This window comes from Falco peregrinus, chromosome Z, assembly GCF_023634155.1.
Source record: "Falco peregrinus isolate bFalPer1 chromosome Z, bFalPer1.pri, whole genome shotgun sequence".
In the NCBI taxonomy this organism is placed as follows: Eukaryota; Metazoa; Chordata; class Aves; order Falconiformes; family Falconidae; genus Falco; species Falco peregrinus.
In genome coordinates, this window is record NC_073739.1 from 20362185 (window position 1) to 20379958 (window position 17774).

At 39.0% G+C, this 17774-nt stretch overlaps 1 protein-coding gene across 4 annotated transcripts in view; it reads left to right on the plus strand.

The window, feature by feature from the left end:
• SNCAIP (synuclein alpha interacting protein) overlaps positions 1-17774 on the plus strand; it is a 91302-nt gene that overhangs the window by 21416 nt on the left and 52112 nt on the right. For 3 of the 4 annotated variants that reach the window (XM_005234955.3, XM_055791412.1, XM_055791413.1), the window contains exon 2: positions 15734-15836. In XM_005234955.3, the coding sequence (XP_005235012.1) occupies positions 15780-15836 (57 nt within the window). In that variant the 5' untranslated portion in view covers positions 15734-15779. Of the gene's footprint in view, positions 1-15731; positions 15837-17774 lie in introns of those variants that run through there. The other variant, XM_055791414.1, reaches the window with a different exon arrangement.

Genomic DNA, 17774 nt, shown 5'->3' on the forward strand with positions numbered 1-17774 from the left:
TAATCTTACCATCTATGATACTGAAACATGGAGGACATCAGTTATAGATTTCTGTATGTTCATTAGAAGTCTGATACTTTTCTCTTTCTCCTTCATTTTCTGCAGCTATTTCTATAATACAGAGTAAGTAGAGAATAAAATGGAGAGAGTAAAATACTGGTAAATCAGAATGGAGGAGTTCTAAATCCACTTTTTACAAATGTAGTAAATTACACAGGGCAGAAGTGCACCAATCCCCTTTCCTTATCTGTGCTATTTTTTAAGCACATAATTTAAACTTGCACAAATCATAAAAGTCAGTATTGCTCCACTGAGTATAAGACAATGAGGCTGCCTGTCCATCTGTCTGGTAAGCAATTCTGGAAAAAATAGCATTTGAGAGAGGGGGTGATGCATGTTTTCAGATAGAACATACACAGTAGCCCTGGCAGAGTTCTGATTGCTGCTGATTCTGGTTTTGGTAAAAATAGATAATTATAGTAGGTGATACTGGATCACAGAGCTCTGTAGGAAGACTAATTGCTAGGTGTGTGATTTGGTATATGAAAGAACTGTATTTAGAGTAGAAAGTTGAAGATATTTCTTGCATTTTTCTCTGGTTGCATTTAGAATGTTTCCATGTCTGTGTGATCTCATTTCCTTTAACTGAATTGCCCTGTTTGATGGAAGAGAGTGAAAACTCAGAAAAGAAGTAGTGAAGAAAAAAAATAACTGAGGAAGTCATGCTGTCCATTTTAGACTGTAAAGAGTGATCTACATTTTTCTACTGGTGAAGTTTTTTAAAATTTTCATCAATGTTAGTCTTCTCTATCCAGAAATTTGTGACTTTTAGATGTCCCTAATGGCTTATAGATATTTAGCTGAATGACAATTAGTAAGGGAGCTGTGTTGATCTGTTTGCGTTCTTTTTGACGTATCAGTCAATAGTAATAAAAAACCTGTAAGATCAATTTCAAAACCTCTTAGCCACCACATAAAAAATAACAACTGTATTGATTTCTCTGATAATTGTCTTGGAAGAATGGTAGGAGCTTAATGGTACAAACGTAATGAAATGCATTTATCAATAGACTGCACTGGATATACTGCATTAGAAGCCTACAGCAAGATGCTGTCAATGGGGTTCTGGATGTAAACTTTCATGGACTCTTTCACAGATTGATGGAAGTGCAGAAATCATGAAAACAGGAAAGGAAACAAGTATTGCAGAATACCTACAGCAAAAAGCAGACATTTGAAAGGAAATGCAAGAGCAATGTCCTCTTCGTTAGTCTAGCAAGATCCTTAAAAGGATGTGAAACATAGTCTGTTGTACATATGTTCTAGATTTTATAGAAGATACTTTGTGAGAAATATTTTCAGAGCCTTCTGGGATATAGTCAGGATTATGGCAATTTCCCATAAGAACATGTGTTTACCAGCTCCAGCTTCCTCTTGAAACACTGTAAAGAATTGCTTTCATGAATAGGTTTGGGGTTTTTTCTGTTTGAACAGTCAGAACAAACAGGATATCTTGGTCATAATGAGCAGCACAATGAAACCATAATAATTGCAGCTTGTTTATGTAATGATTACACAATTATTTTGATAGGTATTTCTGTTTCTACACACCCTCAGAAGTCTTTAAACAGTATTGTCTCTTTTTATTCTTTTCTCTCTTAAATACTTCAATATATAAGAAGGAAACTAAAATGAAAAAGCATTGAAACCATGCCAGCCTCTAAAAATGTATATAAAATGCAAAATTAGTCTTCATTTCTGCCTTGGGTTTAGTTCTCAATGTTGGATATCCTACATTACTAGCATCATGATATCCAGTGTTTGAAATGTAAACTACATTTTATTTAGTTTCACACAAATTTGTAAGCTAGCAAAGTAATAGAAAATAAATGCCTAAAGAAAGAAGTCATTGTTAACATAACAGCCACCAATACTAGTCCATACATCTCTTCAGAGATCTGCTTGGAAGAATCCCATGCATTACAGTCCTGGAAAGAAGAGGAGTCTGAAAGCACTTGTTGATATACAAGGATCACCTCAAAGCTCAAGAAAAGCCCAGCCCAACAAGCAGGAATTCAAGGAAAGGGAGCAGGAGCCAGTCCTGCTTGGTGCATGGATGAGCCAGGAGGGACTGAACTTAGACATGAAATGTACAAGAGCTGGAAACAGGGGCAGGTGACCTGGGAACAGTATAGAGTTCTTGTGTGATCTTGCATGGACAGGGTTAGGAAAGCCAAGGCTGACCTGGAGTTGAGTCTGAAAAAGGGTATGAAGGGTAACAGAAACAGCTTCTGTAAGTACATGAGCAGCAAAAGAAAGACCAGGAAAAGCATGAAACCGCTTCTGAATGTGGCAGGGGGAGTGGTGATAAAGGACACAGAAAAGGCCAAGGTACTTGATGCCTTGTATCAGTCTGTACTGATATGACAGGCTGCAGGAATCCCAGGCACCCAAGATCAGAGGGAAGGTCTGGAGCAAGGAGGGAGGAGAAAGAAGACAAGGTAAAGGGCAAGGTTAGGGAGCACGTAAACAGGGCACATACAAGTCCGCAGAGCCTGACAGGCTGCACCCATGAGTGCTGGGATGGCTGATGTCATTGTGTGACTACTCTCGATTATCTTTGGAAAGTCATAGTCATTGAAGACTGGTGGAGACCAAATGTCATTCCTGTCTTCAAGAAAAGCAAGAGGGAAAACCTGCAGAAAAACAGTGATCAGCCTCGCTTCAATCTCTAGTAAAGTGATGGAGAGAATCTTCCTGCAGAGCACTTCCAAACACATGAAGTGCAAGAAAATAATCTAGAGTAGTCAGTGTTGATTTATGAAGGGGAAACAATGGCTAACCAACCTGACAGTATTCTACAACTAGTTGACTGGCTTGCTGGATGATGGGAGAGCAAGCAGATGTTGTTTGCTAAGGCTTTTGACATTGTTTCCCATAACAACTTTATAGACCAGCTGACAAAGTTTGGGTGAAAGAAGAGGAGGGGGAGATGGATTCAAAACTCCCTGAGCTGCTGGGCCCAGAGGGTTGAGATCAGCAACACAAAGTCTAGTAGGTGGGTCACCAGGGTCTACCTCAGCAGTGAGTACTGATGCCAGTACTGCTTAAAGTCTTCACGGTGGCAGTTAAACAGACCTGAAAAATGGGACAGAGCACAGTCTCATTAAGTTTGCAGGTGATACAAAACTGGGAGTTGTGCTGCCATTTAGAGGAACCTGAACAGGCTTGATGGACTGGGCAGAAAGGAATCACACAAAGTTCAACAAAGGGAAATACAAAGTCCTGCATCTGGAAAGGAATAACCCCACGCACCAGTACATGCTGGGAGCCAACAGGCTGGAAATGAGCTCTGCAGAGAAGGAGCTGGGGGAACTTGTGGACACCCAGAAGACCATGAGCCAGAAACATGCCCTTGTGACAAAGGCAGCCAACAGCCTTCCAGGCTGCTTTAGGCAGAGTGTTGCCAGTGTCCTTCTTCTTCTCCTCTGTTCAGCCCCAATGAATACACTTGGAGTACTGGGTCCAGTTCTGGGCTTCCCAGTACAAGACAGGTATGGACTTTACTAGAGCAAGTCTAATGCAGAGACATGAAAATATTTAAGGGACAGGAGTCTTTCATATGAACAGAGGCTGAGAGAGCTGAGACTGTTGAGCCTGGAGAAGGGAAGGGTCAGGAGCTTCTTACCCGTGTATATAAATATCTGATGGGATAGAATGAGAAGAGGGAGTGAAGCTCTTCTTTATGGTGCCCACTGACAGGACAAGAGGCAATGGTCACAAAGTGAGACACATTGAATCTATCTGAACACAAGAAAGCAGTTTTTTACTGTGAAGCTGATCAAACACTGGCACAGGTTGCCCAGAGACATTGTAGAGTCTCCACTCCATCCTTGGAGACACTCGTAATCCAGTTGGGCACAGTCCTGGGTTTAACCTGCTGTAGCTAACCCTGAATGAGTAGAGGGGGTGGACTACATGGTCTCAGGCAAGCCCTTCCAGCCTAAGATGTTCTGTGCTTTAACATCAACAACTCTGTGCTTTTTTGGGAGTAAGACTGATCTACTTATGAGTTATTTCTGAAGCTTTATGAAGCTGTTAAAAATATTTTTCTCATTTTTTTCACTTTTTACTTTAGGAAAATGAATTTTCCTTTTCTGAAAACCAGTTTTTGTTGCTGGAAAAATATTTTTTAAATTCAGTCTTTGCTGTTAAAATTTCTGCTTGTAAGAGCACTGTTTGCCTGAAATGTCCATTTTTTTTGAAATCATTAGAACATTTCATATGAGAAGATCAATTATATTTCATGGGAAAGGTGCTGATCTTTTTTGTGAGTGGAAAAAGCGGTTCTTTCATTCCTGAACAGTAAGAACGTCACACTTCAAGTAGCTTGCTTTTTTTATTTTTTGTAAGTATTTCATATGCCTCTAGATGACTGGTTTTCAAATTTACAAGTAGATAATTTTAAATAGACATCGGTATTTCTCCTGTAACAGAGATTGGAGAACTTACTCTCTACATTAAGCAGAAACACTTTGTCATTTTAGAGTCATGCTGTCACAAAATGTTTAGCAGGAAGATTGAACAAACTCATGTGTTGAGAATGAGATGCAACCACAGATAACATGAGGTTAAATGCATATTCATGGAACAGTTTAAAGGAAGAAGCAGAAGCTCATTACCATTTAAAGACCCTTTCTAAACAAGTGAAGAGAGCAGCCATCATGCCCAAATAGGGTCAGTGGCTGGCAAGAAGTAGTACTCCACAGCTTAGGTAAGTGGGATGAAAGCAGCAGTTGAAATAAGTAGAACTACAGGTTATTTTCCACACTTGGTGAATTCAATGCCCTTTAACAAAAAATGGTTGAGAAGAATGAACAGTTTATTGTTTCATTTTATCTTCCCTCTGAGGTAAGATCTCTTTTTTATATGGAAAATTACTAAATAAGGAATGAGCTTATAGAAATTAATGGTCAAAGTTACTTTGTGGTCCTTGTGTGCGAGAAGTGTAACCACATGTCATAGTGGAGAGAAAAGGATGCTGCTGAAGTGCACTCAGTAGAAACTGTACCTCTGTGCATGGTACCTTTGTTAAAGCACTGCTTTTCTTACTAGCACAAGTTGGCAAGTGGATAAGTGGCAGAGCCAGACCAGGTTCCACTTCTAATGCAAAAGTTCCACTTCTAATTCAAAAATTAGAAGTTGGAGTAAATCACACCACCTGCATTGCTAGAAGTTTGGTTGCAAATTGCATCCAAGACACCAGCTGTGTGTCCCACTCCACTTGCACACAGAGTATCCAAGTACCGCTACTATCCTACTCTGGCCTCTGTGGTCACTAGATCACTACAAATTATGGCATTATAGAAATAACTTATGGTAATGGAACAGCATATATTCTTGTTGTTGTGTTCGTTCTTGTGGAGTTTTTGTCGAGTCTTCCCCTCCATTTGTACATATATGTACGTATGTCATTTACAGAGAGGAGTTGTTTCATCTGGTTTTGATCTGCATGTTGATGAGTATTAAAGCCCATAGAAAGAGGTAGCTGGTGTGAAATCACTGAAACAGTTGCCATATAAGCAAGAGTACCATAAAGTAAGCATATGAATTTTGCATGACTGGAAGGTATTTCATATTAAAAGCAAATAGCCTTGTAGTAGTTCAAAGGGAATAAAAACATAAATTAATCCAATACAGCCAATGCAATATCTCTTTTTCAGAGAATCAGTTGACCTTTTGTTTGTTTTGATCCTGTCGTTAAAGTGAAGCAGACAGTGCATGAGCTTTTGTACAGTGCTTGAATCATGTATGCTGTTTCAGTTTTAAAATAACAGCTATTAATTTCCAACTCCAAAGGTTTCTCCTTCAAGGCTAATTGAAACAAACAAGTTTGTTTTTGTAAGCCTCATTCCAGAATGCTCAAGTGCATATATTCTGGCTGAATATTTGGAGTCCAGTTTTCTTTGTGCTTCAGTCTTGAAGGAAATATGAAACTGTGGGGTGGAAAGGAGGGTTTTATTATGAGGAATCTGGGGTGATTTGCAGTGAACAGGTGTCTTTCAAGTTGTGTTTCAGTAAAAACGACTCTTCAGTTAGACAGATCACTCAGTAGCCTGAATATTGGATTCCTTTTTGTTAGGGTTTCTTTTGGAATGAAGTAGAAACACTCTTTTTTAGTATTAAATGTAACGGTTATTCATGAGAGTGCTAAATGGAGTAGCATTTAGAAAAGCAGGAAGGAAGTACTTCCTAAGAGCCAGGTAGTCATGTCTTGCCTTAAAGTGTGTGATGTCTTAATCAGACAGATATTAATGGCAAAGTTTTCATGTACTTTACTGGAGTTCAGATGTCACCCTTGGACTAACACTTTCCTTCTGTGGTAGCTTATGTGGAGTACTATCCAGTGTGCTAAAAAAACCCCAACAAACATGAGCTATGTCTTACTAAGCATACTTTACTGTGTACATCCTGACATGTATATTACTTACAGACTACATAGTATCATTCACTGTAATTATTGTTAATTGATGTTAAAATGCCTCAAGTTTTGATGGATTTTCCATGCAATTCATGGCGGTAGAAGATAGAGTAGGTGAACGATACACTATTACATACCTCCACATGATTTCTTTGAAATTATAGAATTGTAGAATAGTTTGGGTTGGGAGGGACAAGAGTTATCTAGTCCAACCTCCCTGCAGTGAGCAGGGACATCTTCAACTAGATCAACTAGACTCTGGCCATGAACATTTCTAGGGATGGGATATCTACTACCTTTCTGGGCAACCTGTTCCAGTGTTTCACCACCCTCATTGTAAAAAAATTCTTCCTTATAGCTAGTCTAAATCTACCCTCTTTTAGTTTAAAACCATTACCCCTTGTTATATCAATACATGCCCCACTAAAAAGTGTCCCCATCTTTCTTATAAGCCCACTTTAAGTATGGAAGAGTTGCAATAAGGTCTCCCCAGAGGCTTCTCTTTCCCAGGCTGAACAACCCCAGCTCCCTCAACCTTTCCTCTTAGGAGAGGTGGTGTTCCAGCCCTCTGATCGTTTTTGTGGGCTGCCTCTGGACCCATTCCTACAGGTCTATGTCTTTCCTGTGCTGAGGACTCCAGAGGTGGATGCAGTACTCCAGGTGGGGTCTCACAAGACAGAAGCAGAGGAGGAGAATCACCTCCCTTGACCTGCTGGTCATGCTTCTATTGATGCAGCCCAGGATACAGTTGGCTTTCTGGGCTGCGAGCACACTTTGCTGACTCACCTCCCTTAAGACTCCATAGAACTGCTTTATGTCCAAGCAGTATGGATGAATATTTGGTCTTGAGGTCTAGGTAGGTGACTAGAAGAAGTTTGATTATGTTTGGCTAGAAACAAATACATTTATTCTTATCTAAAACCAGTGCTGAATGTGTATTGACTTCATAAGGAACAGCACTGGGCTTGGTATTTGTGCCTCTTCGGGGCTATGGGTGGATTGTTTCTGCATGCCTGGAATGCAGAGTTTTTCTGAATTGTAAAGGTAGCATCTGTTGGTCTTGGGAAAGTGTCGTGCTTTGCTGCATTCCTTCTTCCCATCCTATCAGTGTAGCTTTTGCACTGATGGTACTTGTGTTGTGATTAAAAGCAGTGCTTTTATTTTTAAATGTTTTAGAAGTATCATGCTGTTATGAATTACTGCTGTGAACTTTTAAACTCAGGAAAACTTCTGAATAAATGTGATAAGGGATAAGGTAATCCTGGTCTCAGGATTCATTCCTTCACTGAAATAAATCACATCATTTTTCAGCCTCACTGTTAACTTTTTTTTTTTTTTTTACAATGAATTGTTATTTAAAATCCATCTTTATTCTTTAAAATTTTTCTCTGCTCCTACTGAGCTTTCCCTTTATATTTTTATATATTATATTTGACTGGACAGGTAATTTCCTGTACATGATACATTTTTATTGGCTTATGTAGAAGAAAGAAAGGTAAATAAAATAAACTAGTACAAGAGAGGTGCTCAGTCAGTAATGGACAATACAGCAGGACAAGTAATAGAAAATAGAAAAAATGTTATTTAACACAATTAGAAAAAAACACTTTGGGAGCCCCAGAAAGTAAGAAAAATGGGTTGCACAATGCACTTCAGACTGCATTTTAATATCACAAACCCTTATATGACTTAAAAGAGCCAACATAGTCTAACCATATGTCAAGTTGTCATTTTGTTTGAATGCATGAAGCTAAGATGGTATGTTTATAACACAAAGGAACCTCTATTTGATCTGCAGGATCGCCCTTCACATTCTCAAAGTCATGTGCTCGAATGTTTATTGATTATAGCCAAGTAATTTGCCCCATAGAGATAAAAAAGAGAATGTAAATATGAATGAGAAGCTGAACTCTTCTAAGAGTGCATGTATGTATAATTTTAAATTTAAAGCATTGCTTATGACTAGGTATCATTGTAGGTACCTTCTAACTCAAATATTCCATCCCATTCTATCATATTCTGTTCTGTTCTATTCCAAAAAGATGAACTGCAAGCTTTCTGTGTCTTTCAGGCTTCCTCCCTGTGTTGAATGCCCCACATTTATGGCTTGTGGAGGAGCCATCTGTATTTGGCAAATCAAGATTTTCAGTTGTTCTGTGGTTCTACAAAGCTTCAAATGTGACCTCTTCCAGAGTCCATTGCAGTGTATTCACATCTTATTATTTAATTGGAATACTCTTTTACCATGGAGGTCTGCTAACAGACAAGGACACAGGCTATGTGAAAAGCTGGACAAATGTAGAGTGACAACACAATACCTGTCTCAAAGAACATGTAGTCTTTAATAAGAGACAGCACACAGCTAGGCACTGGGGAGCATAAGAACCAGTAAGAGGTGTGATAGCTGGGAAAGTGGTGGTGTTAGCCCCAGCTAGCTTTGCTAGGACTCACTGGCGAGGCTTTCTTGCCTTCATTTCAACAGTCCAGCTTTCATATCCCCTAATTACAGCAGTGCCTCTGAACATACTATAGTGCTTTCCTTATACTATGTAGTAAATAGGGTCACAAGGCCAAATTATTTTTTGGTAGGGCTTCACTGTTACAGTGGAATATAAGGATGGAGGAACAGAATTCAAAGGTCTAGCTGTTCCCTGCTGCTGACAGATGATGTGCCTTCCTGAACTGTAGATGTTAGTCAGGTGCTGGGGCTTTCGCTGCATGCTAAGTAGATGTAACATAATGTAACATTACACTGTTGTGTTTGTTTGAAAGTGAAGAAACTTGGTTGTATGATCTTGGTATTTTTAATGTTAGGGAATAAAAATCAGACATTTACCAGATTTCAAACATTTAAAAAATTTAAGCATACTGTGTGCTTAAATTAAAGATGTAAAGTCTTTCTGCCCATGAATCTTGTTCATCTTGAGCTATTATAGCCTCTGATACTTACAAAAGGGCAACATGTTTGTTTTCTTATCTCAGACCTATAATTGTAAAATGTAACCTTATTCCCGTTATGGCATTTTGGAATTTAAAGCCTAAATCTATAATATTAACTGTGCTTAACAGCCTTCTGCCAACCACTATAGAAGTATTGACATCTGATTTACTTTATATTTGATTGAAAGTTTAAGTAAATCCCCAAATATTTTGGTATAGTAGTTCTGAGATGAGAAAAATAAAGTCCCATGTGGCATTTAGCAGGATTTCTTGAAGTGACAAATGCAGTAGGCATTTAATTGACAGCAGATCTTCTTATTGTTATTTGTTCTTGTTATTTATGTATCCATAAATAATTCAAATTATACATTCTCAATTGGTTGTTTTGTTTTGGCTCAATAAAGGACATCTCCCCTGTGCTTCTTCTTGGATCTAGTCTTTCACGTGTGGCACTTGAGACTGTTTTTGGCAGGGGTAATGGATCAGATTCCTTTCGAAGTTACCGAATTCGCTACAACCTTGTTACAAAGCAGTCGCTACAAATCAGTTGTGCTATTTTAGTCCATGATTTTTCACTGAGCAAGGAGAACAAGAAACTGAACCTGATGCTTGCTTATGTATTGCCTGTCATACCAGTCTCTTTGTTCACTCAGTTAATTGACAGCAAATACTCACCTGTATGGCCTTGTTCTTGCCTGCTGTGCATTAGTATGGGTAAGGTGATGGCCATTGACTTCACAACACAGTCAGAGAAAGGACTGGCTTTTAAAGCATTCCGGCCATTCCCACACTAAGCCTTCATCCTCAAGAGGCACACCAGCCCCTAGGGATTGTTGCTGGTGTGACTGTTTTTTTGAGACGGTGTGCTGGGACAAATCCAAGGCTTGATCTACCTTTAAAAAAGAAATCTGTGAATAGTGTAAGCATTTCACCTGTAAGTAATGTATGCCGTCAGTCTGGAGTGGAGTTCTAGTGTTTGCAGAAATTGATGGATTTGTTCCCTGTGTCTAGTAATTCATTGCTTTTCTTTTTACTATTACTTCACTGGGAATTGCTTTCTTTGCCCCCTTTTTTCCTCATTCGCCTAATTGTATGGAATATTTGTCAGTAACAGGATAGTTTTATCTGAGAAGGACAACAGCAGAGAATTTTTTTTTGTGGAAAAACAATAAGGATTATTGCTGTTGTATGAAAACAGGAAGGTTGGGGCATTTTTGTCTTTATTTTACAACCTGATCACTGTTTAGTATCTGTGGCAATGCAACATATGCAATATGTTATTGTACTGGTACTATTATCACCACATTTTTGTGTGGTAGTTCTTAGCTGGATGATTTCTCCTGGTAGAACTGTTTCATGGAACTATAAATATCATTTTTTCTTGAGTACATATAGGTGATGTTTATGTGGTTTTCTTCTTTTAACTGTGAATCCTGAGAGCAAACAGGATTTCTTTTACCTATATAAAATGTTTATGTGTCTTTCTGCAGGCCAGATTACCAGAGAAATACCCTTTTGGGGGTTAAAATTTTGTGAAATATTTGATGACTAGCTTCCAAAATACATTTAGGAAAATAGACCAGTTAAATGTCAGACATTTCTGTTGGTAGGCTACAGAGTCATCTGTATTGCTTTGGTGTTGATGCTGGAAATACATTATTCATCTCATATCATCCATTGCTGGCAGTTGCAATTTTGCTTGCAATTATTGTTGCCTTGAATTTGACCAGTTGTGCTTATGATCTGCTTGTGAATGCTATTCAGATGTTTATACTTCTGGTGATATGCTGGTTTCAGCCATTACAAAGGTCCCAAAATAGTCTGAGTACTATCCTTACCATATGATTTTCATTATATATGGTGTAGTTCTACTGTGTTAAATTGTATCAAAAAAAGTGCACCTCTTGAATAAGACTCCAAGTATAGTCTTGGGATATCTGATTTGGTCATAGTATTTATCCTGAGTTGCTGTCCAGTTTTACCTCAAGAAAAAAATGAAAAACTTATAGCAAATTGAATGCATGAGTCTCTTGCCCTTTCTTTACATATAATTGAGCAGTATCATCAGAAAGTTAAGTTTTCCATAGAGAAGATGTGTTTGTTGTGGTTACCAGCTTCCTCTTCAACTTTGTGTGTTTCATAGTCTTTATGTTTTGAGAAGGCACAAGGTAACATTTTAGGGAAGTAAATGTTGAAAGACTGGCAGGATGAGTGTTGTATATCTCTAGGTGAAGCACAGTCGTTTTGTCAGTCAGGGATGGGTGCATCATTTTTTTGCCTCGATGGCTTTTTGCAATGTAGAACTAAAAGAAAAGTTTGAAAGGTTGAGATCTTTTTGTTCTAAAATCTTGAGATATGTGGAAACCAGGAATAGTAGTTTTTTATTAAAGCTATGGAGTTTTTTAGCCGAATAAATCAGTTTTAATTGCAAAACAAAAATTTTAGGTCACTTCTTGATTCTGGCTTATTTATGTGGCATGTTTAGAGTAGCTTTGTTTACTTCTTCCATTGTTTTTTAAACATACTGGGTAGGGTTTTTTTTAATCCATTTAATTCCAGTGAAAAACTGAAACTCAGTGAAGCTTTAGTTTGGTTTTAGGCTATTTGTATGTGATATGGTCCATGTCTTTAACCTTTAAACTGCTGTATTTTAATTATCTTCATACATATATCACCTTGTGGAATGATACTGGTTAGATTTTACAGTCCTGTAATTTTGTGTAGCACAGTGCATATACAGTTGGCATTTAACTTGCTTCTAAAACTGATATAATTGGTTTGAGCTGCTATCAATAGTCACAGTGATAAACTGACAATTTGTCTTTACCTCTGTGAGGGACACTGTGATGGATTGATCTTGGCTGGCCGTCAGATGCCTCCCACCCAGCCACTCTTTCTTATTCCCCCTTCTGAACAGGGCAAGGGGAAAAAATAAGATTAAAAAGTGCATGGGTTGGGATCAAGATGTGGAGGTTGCTCACCAATTACCATTGCAGGCAAAACAGACTCAGCTTGGGGAAAATTAGTTTAATTTATTGCCAATTAAAAATAGAGTATAATAGTAAGAATCAAACACAAAATTTAAAACACCTTCCCCCTACCCCTCCCTTCCCAAATTCAACTTCACTCCTCTGTTCCTGACTCCTCTGCATCCTCCTCCCTGAGTGGCACGGGGAGGTGGGGAATGGCGGTTGCATTAAGTTCATCACATGTTATACCACTGCTCCTTCCTCCTCACACTCTTCCCCTGCTCCAGTGTGGGTCCTTTCCACAGGGTCACAAGTACTGCCAGAAACCTGCTCCGGTGTGAGCTTGTTTCCATGGGGTCACAGGGCCTGCCAGGAGGCTTCTCCAGCACAGGCTCTCCACAGGGTCACAGCCTTCCTTGAGTGTATTCACCTGCTCCAGCATGGAGTCCTCCATGGGCTGCAGGTGGATATCTGCTCCACCATTAACCTCCATGGGCTGAGAGGCACAGCCTGCCTTACCATGGCCTTCACCATAGTCTTCACCACGGGCTGGGGGGAACCTCTGCTGCGGCCCCTGGAGCCCCCCCTGCCCCTCCTGCGGCGCTGGCCTGGGGGGCTGCAGGGCTGTTCTCACATTTCCTCACTCATCTCCCCCAGCTGCTGTTGCACAGTAGTTTTTTCCCCTTCTTAAATATGTTATCACAGAGCCACCACCAGCATCACTGATGGGCTCGGCTTTGGCCAGCGGTACGTCCATCTTGGAGCTGACTGGTGCTGGCTCTATTCGACATGGGGATGGCTTCTGCAATCTTCTCACAGAAGCCACCTCTGTAAACCCCCTGCTACCAAAACCTTGCTGTGCAATAAACCTTAAAAAAATACACTGAAATTCTATGTTTCTGTTAAGAATGGAAAACCTCTAATGTGGAAAAGAACCTGTAGACTTGAATGGCTCACGCCTTTTCACAACAGCTAATTGCTTGCATTGCAAGGATTTTGTCTGATTTAATGTTTCCCTCTAAGAATGAGTTTAGCATTTGGGAACGGTGCAAAATTAAAAGCTTCCAATTAGTTTCACATTGTAGCTGCTTCTGTTTCCTCATATCAAGTTGGACTGAGGGCTTTATACTGGTTTTACCTTTTTGTAGCCATCTCCTTTCCTTCACTCAGGTCTAATGAACTCAACTCTCTCTGCAGTGAGAGCCAGTAATAGGTAGCTGAAGTTGTTTTACATGCTTTCTTCCCCCCCAGTTCCTCCTCCCTAAGAGTTCGTTCCTTCTCATATTGCAAGGAGCAGAAATACCCTAATACATTAAAGAAAACTCCTGGGGTTTTTTGGTTGTTTGGTTTTTTTCACTTTTTCTTTTTGATTGTCATGGTTTAACCCCAGCTGGCAACTAAGCCCCACACAGCCTTTCATTCACTCCCCCCTGGTGGGATGGGGTAGAGAACCAGATGAGTAAGAGCAAGAAAACTTGTGGGATGAGATATAAGTAAAGCAAAAGCTGCACATTCAAGCGAAGCAAAACAGGGAATTCATTCACCACTTCCCATGGGCAGGCAGGTGCTCAGCCATCCCCAGGGAAGCCGGGCTCCATCACAGGTAATGGTTACTTGGGTACACAAGTGCCATCACTCCAGAGGTCCCTGGCTTCCTCCTTCTTCCCACTGAAAGAAGGCATGATGCCATATGGTATGGAATACCCCTTTGGTCAGTTGGGGTCAGCTGTCCCAACTGCGTCCCTTCCCAGCTTATTGTGCCCCCCAGTCCACTCGCTGGTGGGGTGGGGTTGAGGAACACAAAAGCCCTTGGTTCTTTGTAAGCACGGCTCAGCAGTAACCGAAACATCTCTGTATTATCAGCACTTTTTTCCAGCACAAATCCAAAACACAGCCCCATACCAGCTACTGTGAGGAAAATTAACTCAGCCAAAACCAGCACATTCATTTATAGAGAAAATTGTGTTGAATAGTCCTTTACCTTCAGTAATAACTTGGTGAGAAATAAGAATTTGCTTTTCCAGCTCTTTCAGCTTTAAACTCTAGATTCGCCTCTTGGTTCTCTTCATAACTTTTCAAGAACAGGTGTCTTACGATCAGCTTTCTGCTTTGGTGAGGTGTTACAAAGAAGATTAATGATGTAGGTTTTGTTTGCCAGTAAACATAACACCTGCAGAAAAGTGTTTTCTTCAAATCCCTTATCCAAGGACATTCTTAACTGCATATGAATGTTTCACACAATGGTTTTATTTAGGTCTGCACAGCTGACTTCATTATTCATAAACATATTTCTTGGCAGATGTCATATGAATAAACTGGGCTTGTATAATTTTTTTTTTTCCTTCAGGGAATTAATTTTGTTATGTAAAATGTACTGGAAGGATTTAATTTGCTTCCGGAACAATACTTAACACTTATGTAGTACCTCACATTATTTAAAAATACATCATGCTTTTCTTTTTCAGTTTCTTTTAAAATAGTTTCCTTTTCCACTTTTACTATTGTTATACTTGTCTGTAGTGATAATGCATGTTCATTCTAGTTAGTGTTAAGAAGGTAACAAGGGTTTTATTGTCTTTGATCTTCTGGCTGTTTAAGCTGCAATTTATTCAGAATTATATATTGACTTTTCCAGCTAAATTCCTTGCTTTGCAAGAGAGTTTTCTTTTTCCCCTGCTGTGAGAAAATGGTTAAGGCCTCTGATACTCAGTGCACATTGATATAATTCTGCTTTTGCCTTAGTGTTTTGGGGGAAGTTCGTTTGCAGGCTGAGGAGAGATAAATCGTCCACTATAAAGCACTGACTGCATTGTGTGTTAGTCTGCTTCTAAGTGGAGATAAGGTGTGGTAGGATTTGGTTTTCTGCGCACAGCATGATGCTCAGTTCTTTTCTGCCTTCTTGAGCAGAGAACTATAGTAACAGAAGCTGCTGTCTTCAAGCCAGTAAAGTAGTAGCATTCTTAAGAGAAGATGCATCATTAATGCAGCTGTGGTTGCAGGGTCATAAGGGTGCTCAACCTTATGGTGTGGGTCTTTACACCTATAAGGTCTAAAGATTAGGTCTTTACACCTATATTGAACTTCTGGAAGGACTGAGTGATGCTGAATAGAGTATTTTTGGCTTCCAGGTCAAGTATCACTTAGCTATTCTCCCTGAAAATTGAAGTGGCTTCTTCTTAATGTGCAAAGTAAAGATGGAAAATCATATTTAGCTTTTAGGATTATGTTATGAAAGACTTTACTGTACAAGTTAACTGTTTTCGGTAATACAGCAACTATATTAAACCATTTCTGTGTGATTTTGACTCTCTAGTAGACAATCCATTTCTCTTTTCTTAATTAGGTCTTTACTGCTGTGCTGACTCAACCAAAATGTCCATAGAAGAATAATGGAAGCCCCTGAATACCTTGATTTGGATGAAATAGATTTCAGTGATGATATATCGGTAAGTACAAGTCTTATTTTATTTGTTCGAGTTGAGTCAATCTTAGATATCTCAACCCTGATATAACAAACAACACTATTGTTAGCAGCCACATTCCTTTTTACTTCATATATAGGCACATTTAAGTAGGTTGAATCTAGAATAAAATAAGGTGTTTTGTAATGGAAATCACTAATAAGCTTGGAAGGAAAACGTGATTCCTCTTCAGGTAGTAAAAATTACTTGCAAATCAATAAATTAATTTCTGGGTTGCTTATCTACTCTGTTGTCTTGAACGAGTTATGTGCACTCCAATGCTAGCCTTAGACACTAAAATGATGTTTATCTTTTTTTTTTTTAATATATTGCAGTTGTAAAAAACCACACCTGCCTCTCTCACCTCTGAATTGCTCCTTCTCCATTTAAGTTTTTACTCTGCTCTTTCCACCAGTAGCCATCTCCAAATACAGCAAGGTTTTATCAGTAGTTGTGGTGTAGCTACCTGCGTCGTGGTAAAGTATAGAAAGAGGCAGCAAGACTTCCAGGGATTCACAGACAGCACTGATCCTTAGTGTCACACTAAAATGACTGCAGCTGTAATTGCAAGTAAAAATACTGTTCATCTACATTGTTAGTGGTTCTTATGGAAGCACTGATACCGTATATTCTATCACTCAGAATAATACTCCTACTGCCAGTGTTTCTGCTTTTTGTGTAATAGAGTTGCTAATATGTTGAATGTCTGATTAACAATGGACTTGAATACATAAATTAAATCCACTATAAGAAAATGTATTAGTTCAATGAAAGTGTACCACCATCTCCTTCCACATTTTTCGTAATTTTAGAGTTTTATTTCTTCTTTTTTTTTTTTCCCCCACAAAGGGCCTGCTTTTCTCTTTAGCATTTTGGACTCTTGATTCATTTTAAAACATTCCAGATGCTTTATTTGCAGACAGATTCCTTTTGGAGAGGATTTATTTATTATTTTTTTTTACCTATTGTAATGTTCAATTGTTATTGAAGTGGAATATGGCACATCCCCAAAATATTACAAGACAATGAGCCAATCTTGAGCGAGTATCTTATTCTGGGCAACTTTCTTTTTATTACTGTTATACGCTAGATCATGTCCTGGTATCTGTTTCTATACTCAGTTTTGTAAAACTGTAAAACATAATAGATGTAACCTCTCCATGTCTCTCCCATTGTGGCTGTTGCTGCATACTGGTGGGTTAGGTTACTCACTTTTCTGCTGAACAGCTCAGGCTGCCTATTTTAATAGGCTGTTCTTTCACTGGATGCTGAGCCTTGAATAAAAAAACAGCACAAATTACGGAGGCAGCAGTTTTACTCCCTGCTTTAGCAGGTAAGAGAACAAAGGATTTGTTGCCGGGATCCAGATTAAAAAGAGAATTCATGGTTATTCTAGTGCTCTACTCCTATCTCACCATATACAATTTAGAGATACCTGACCTTCACATTTTATCATTAGCCTGCTGTGGAAAGAGCAGCTGCACAGCATCAGTGTTAGCAATTTATATTGTTCCTGTTAGCCCTCTGATTCTAATCCAGTGCAGAAAAGTACTGACTAAAAATAATGGCAGCAAGAAGCCTGTTAAAATGATGCACTTACAAATGTACTTGTGTTAGAAAGTCACTACGTATAGTCCAGACCCTTGTAGACCATTTCAGACAAAATGACCACAATGTAATAGACCTAAAAAATAAAAAGGACTTTGTTCTAAAAGACAAATAGACATATGGGTGGGCTTGGTTTCTTTTGTTTCTTTGTTCATGTTTCATTTGTACATAAGCAAAAGAAACTGTACATTTCTCCAATATCATAGACTCATACAATGGTTTTAGTCGGAAGGGACCATCAAAGGTCATCTAGTTCCAATTCCCCTGCCATGGGCAGGGACATCCTTCACTAGATCAGGTTGCTCAAAGCCCATT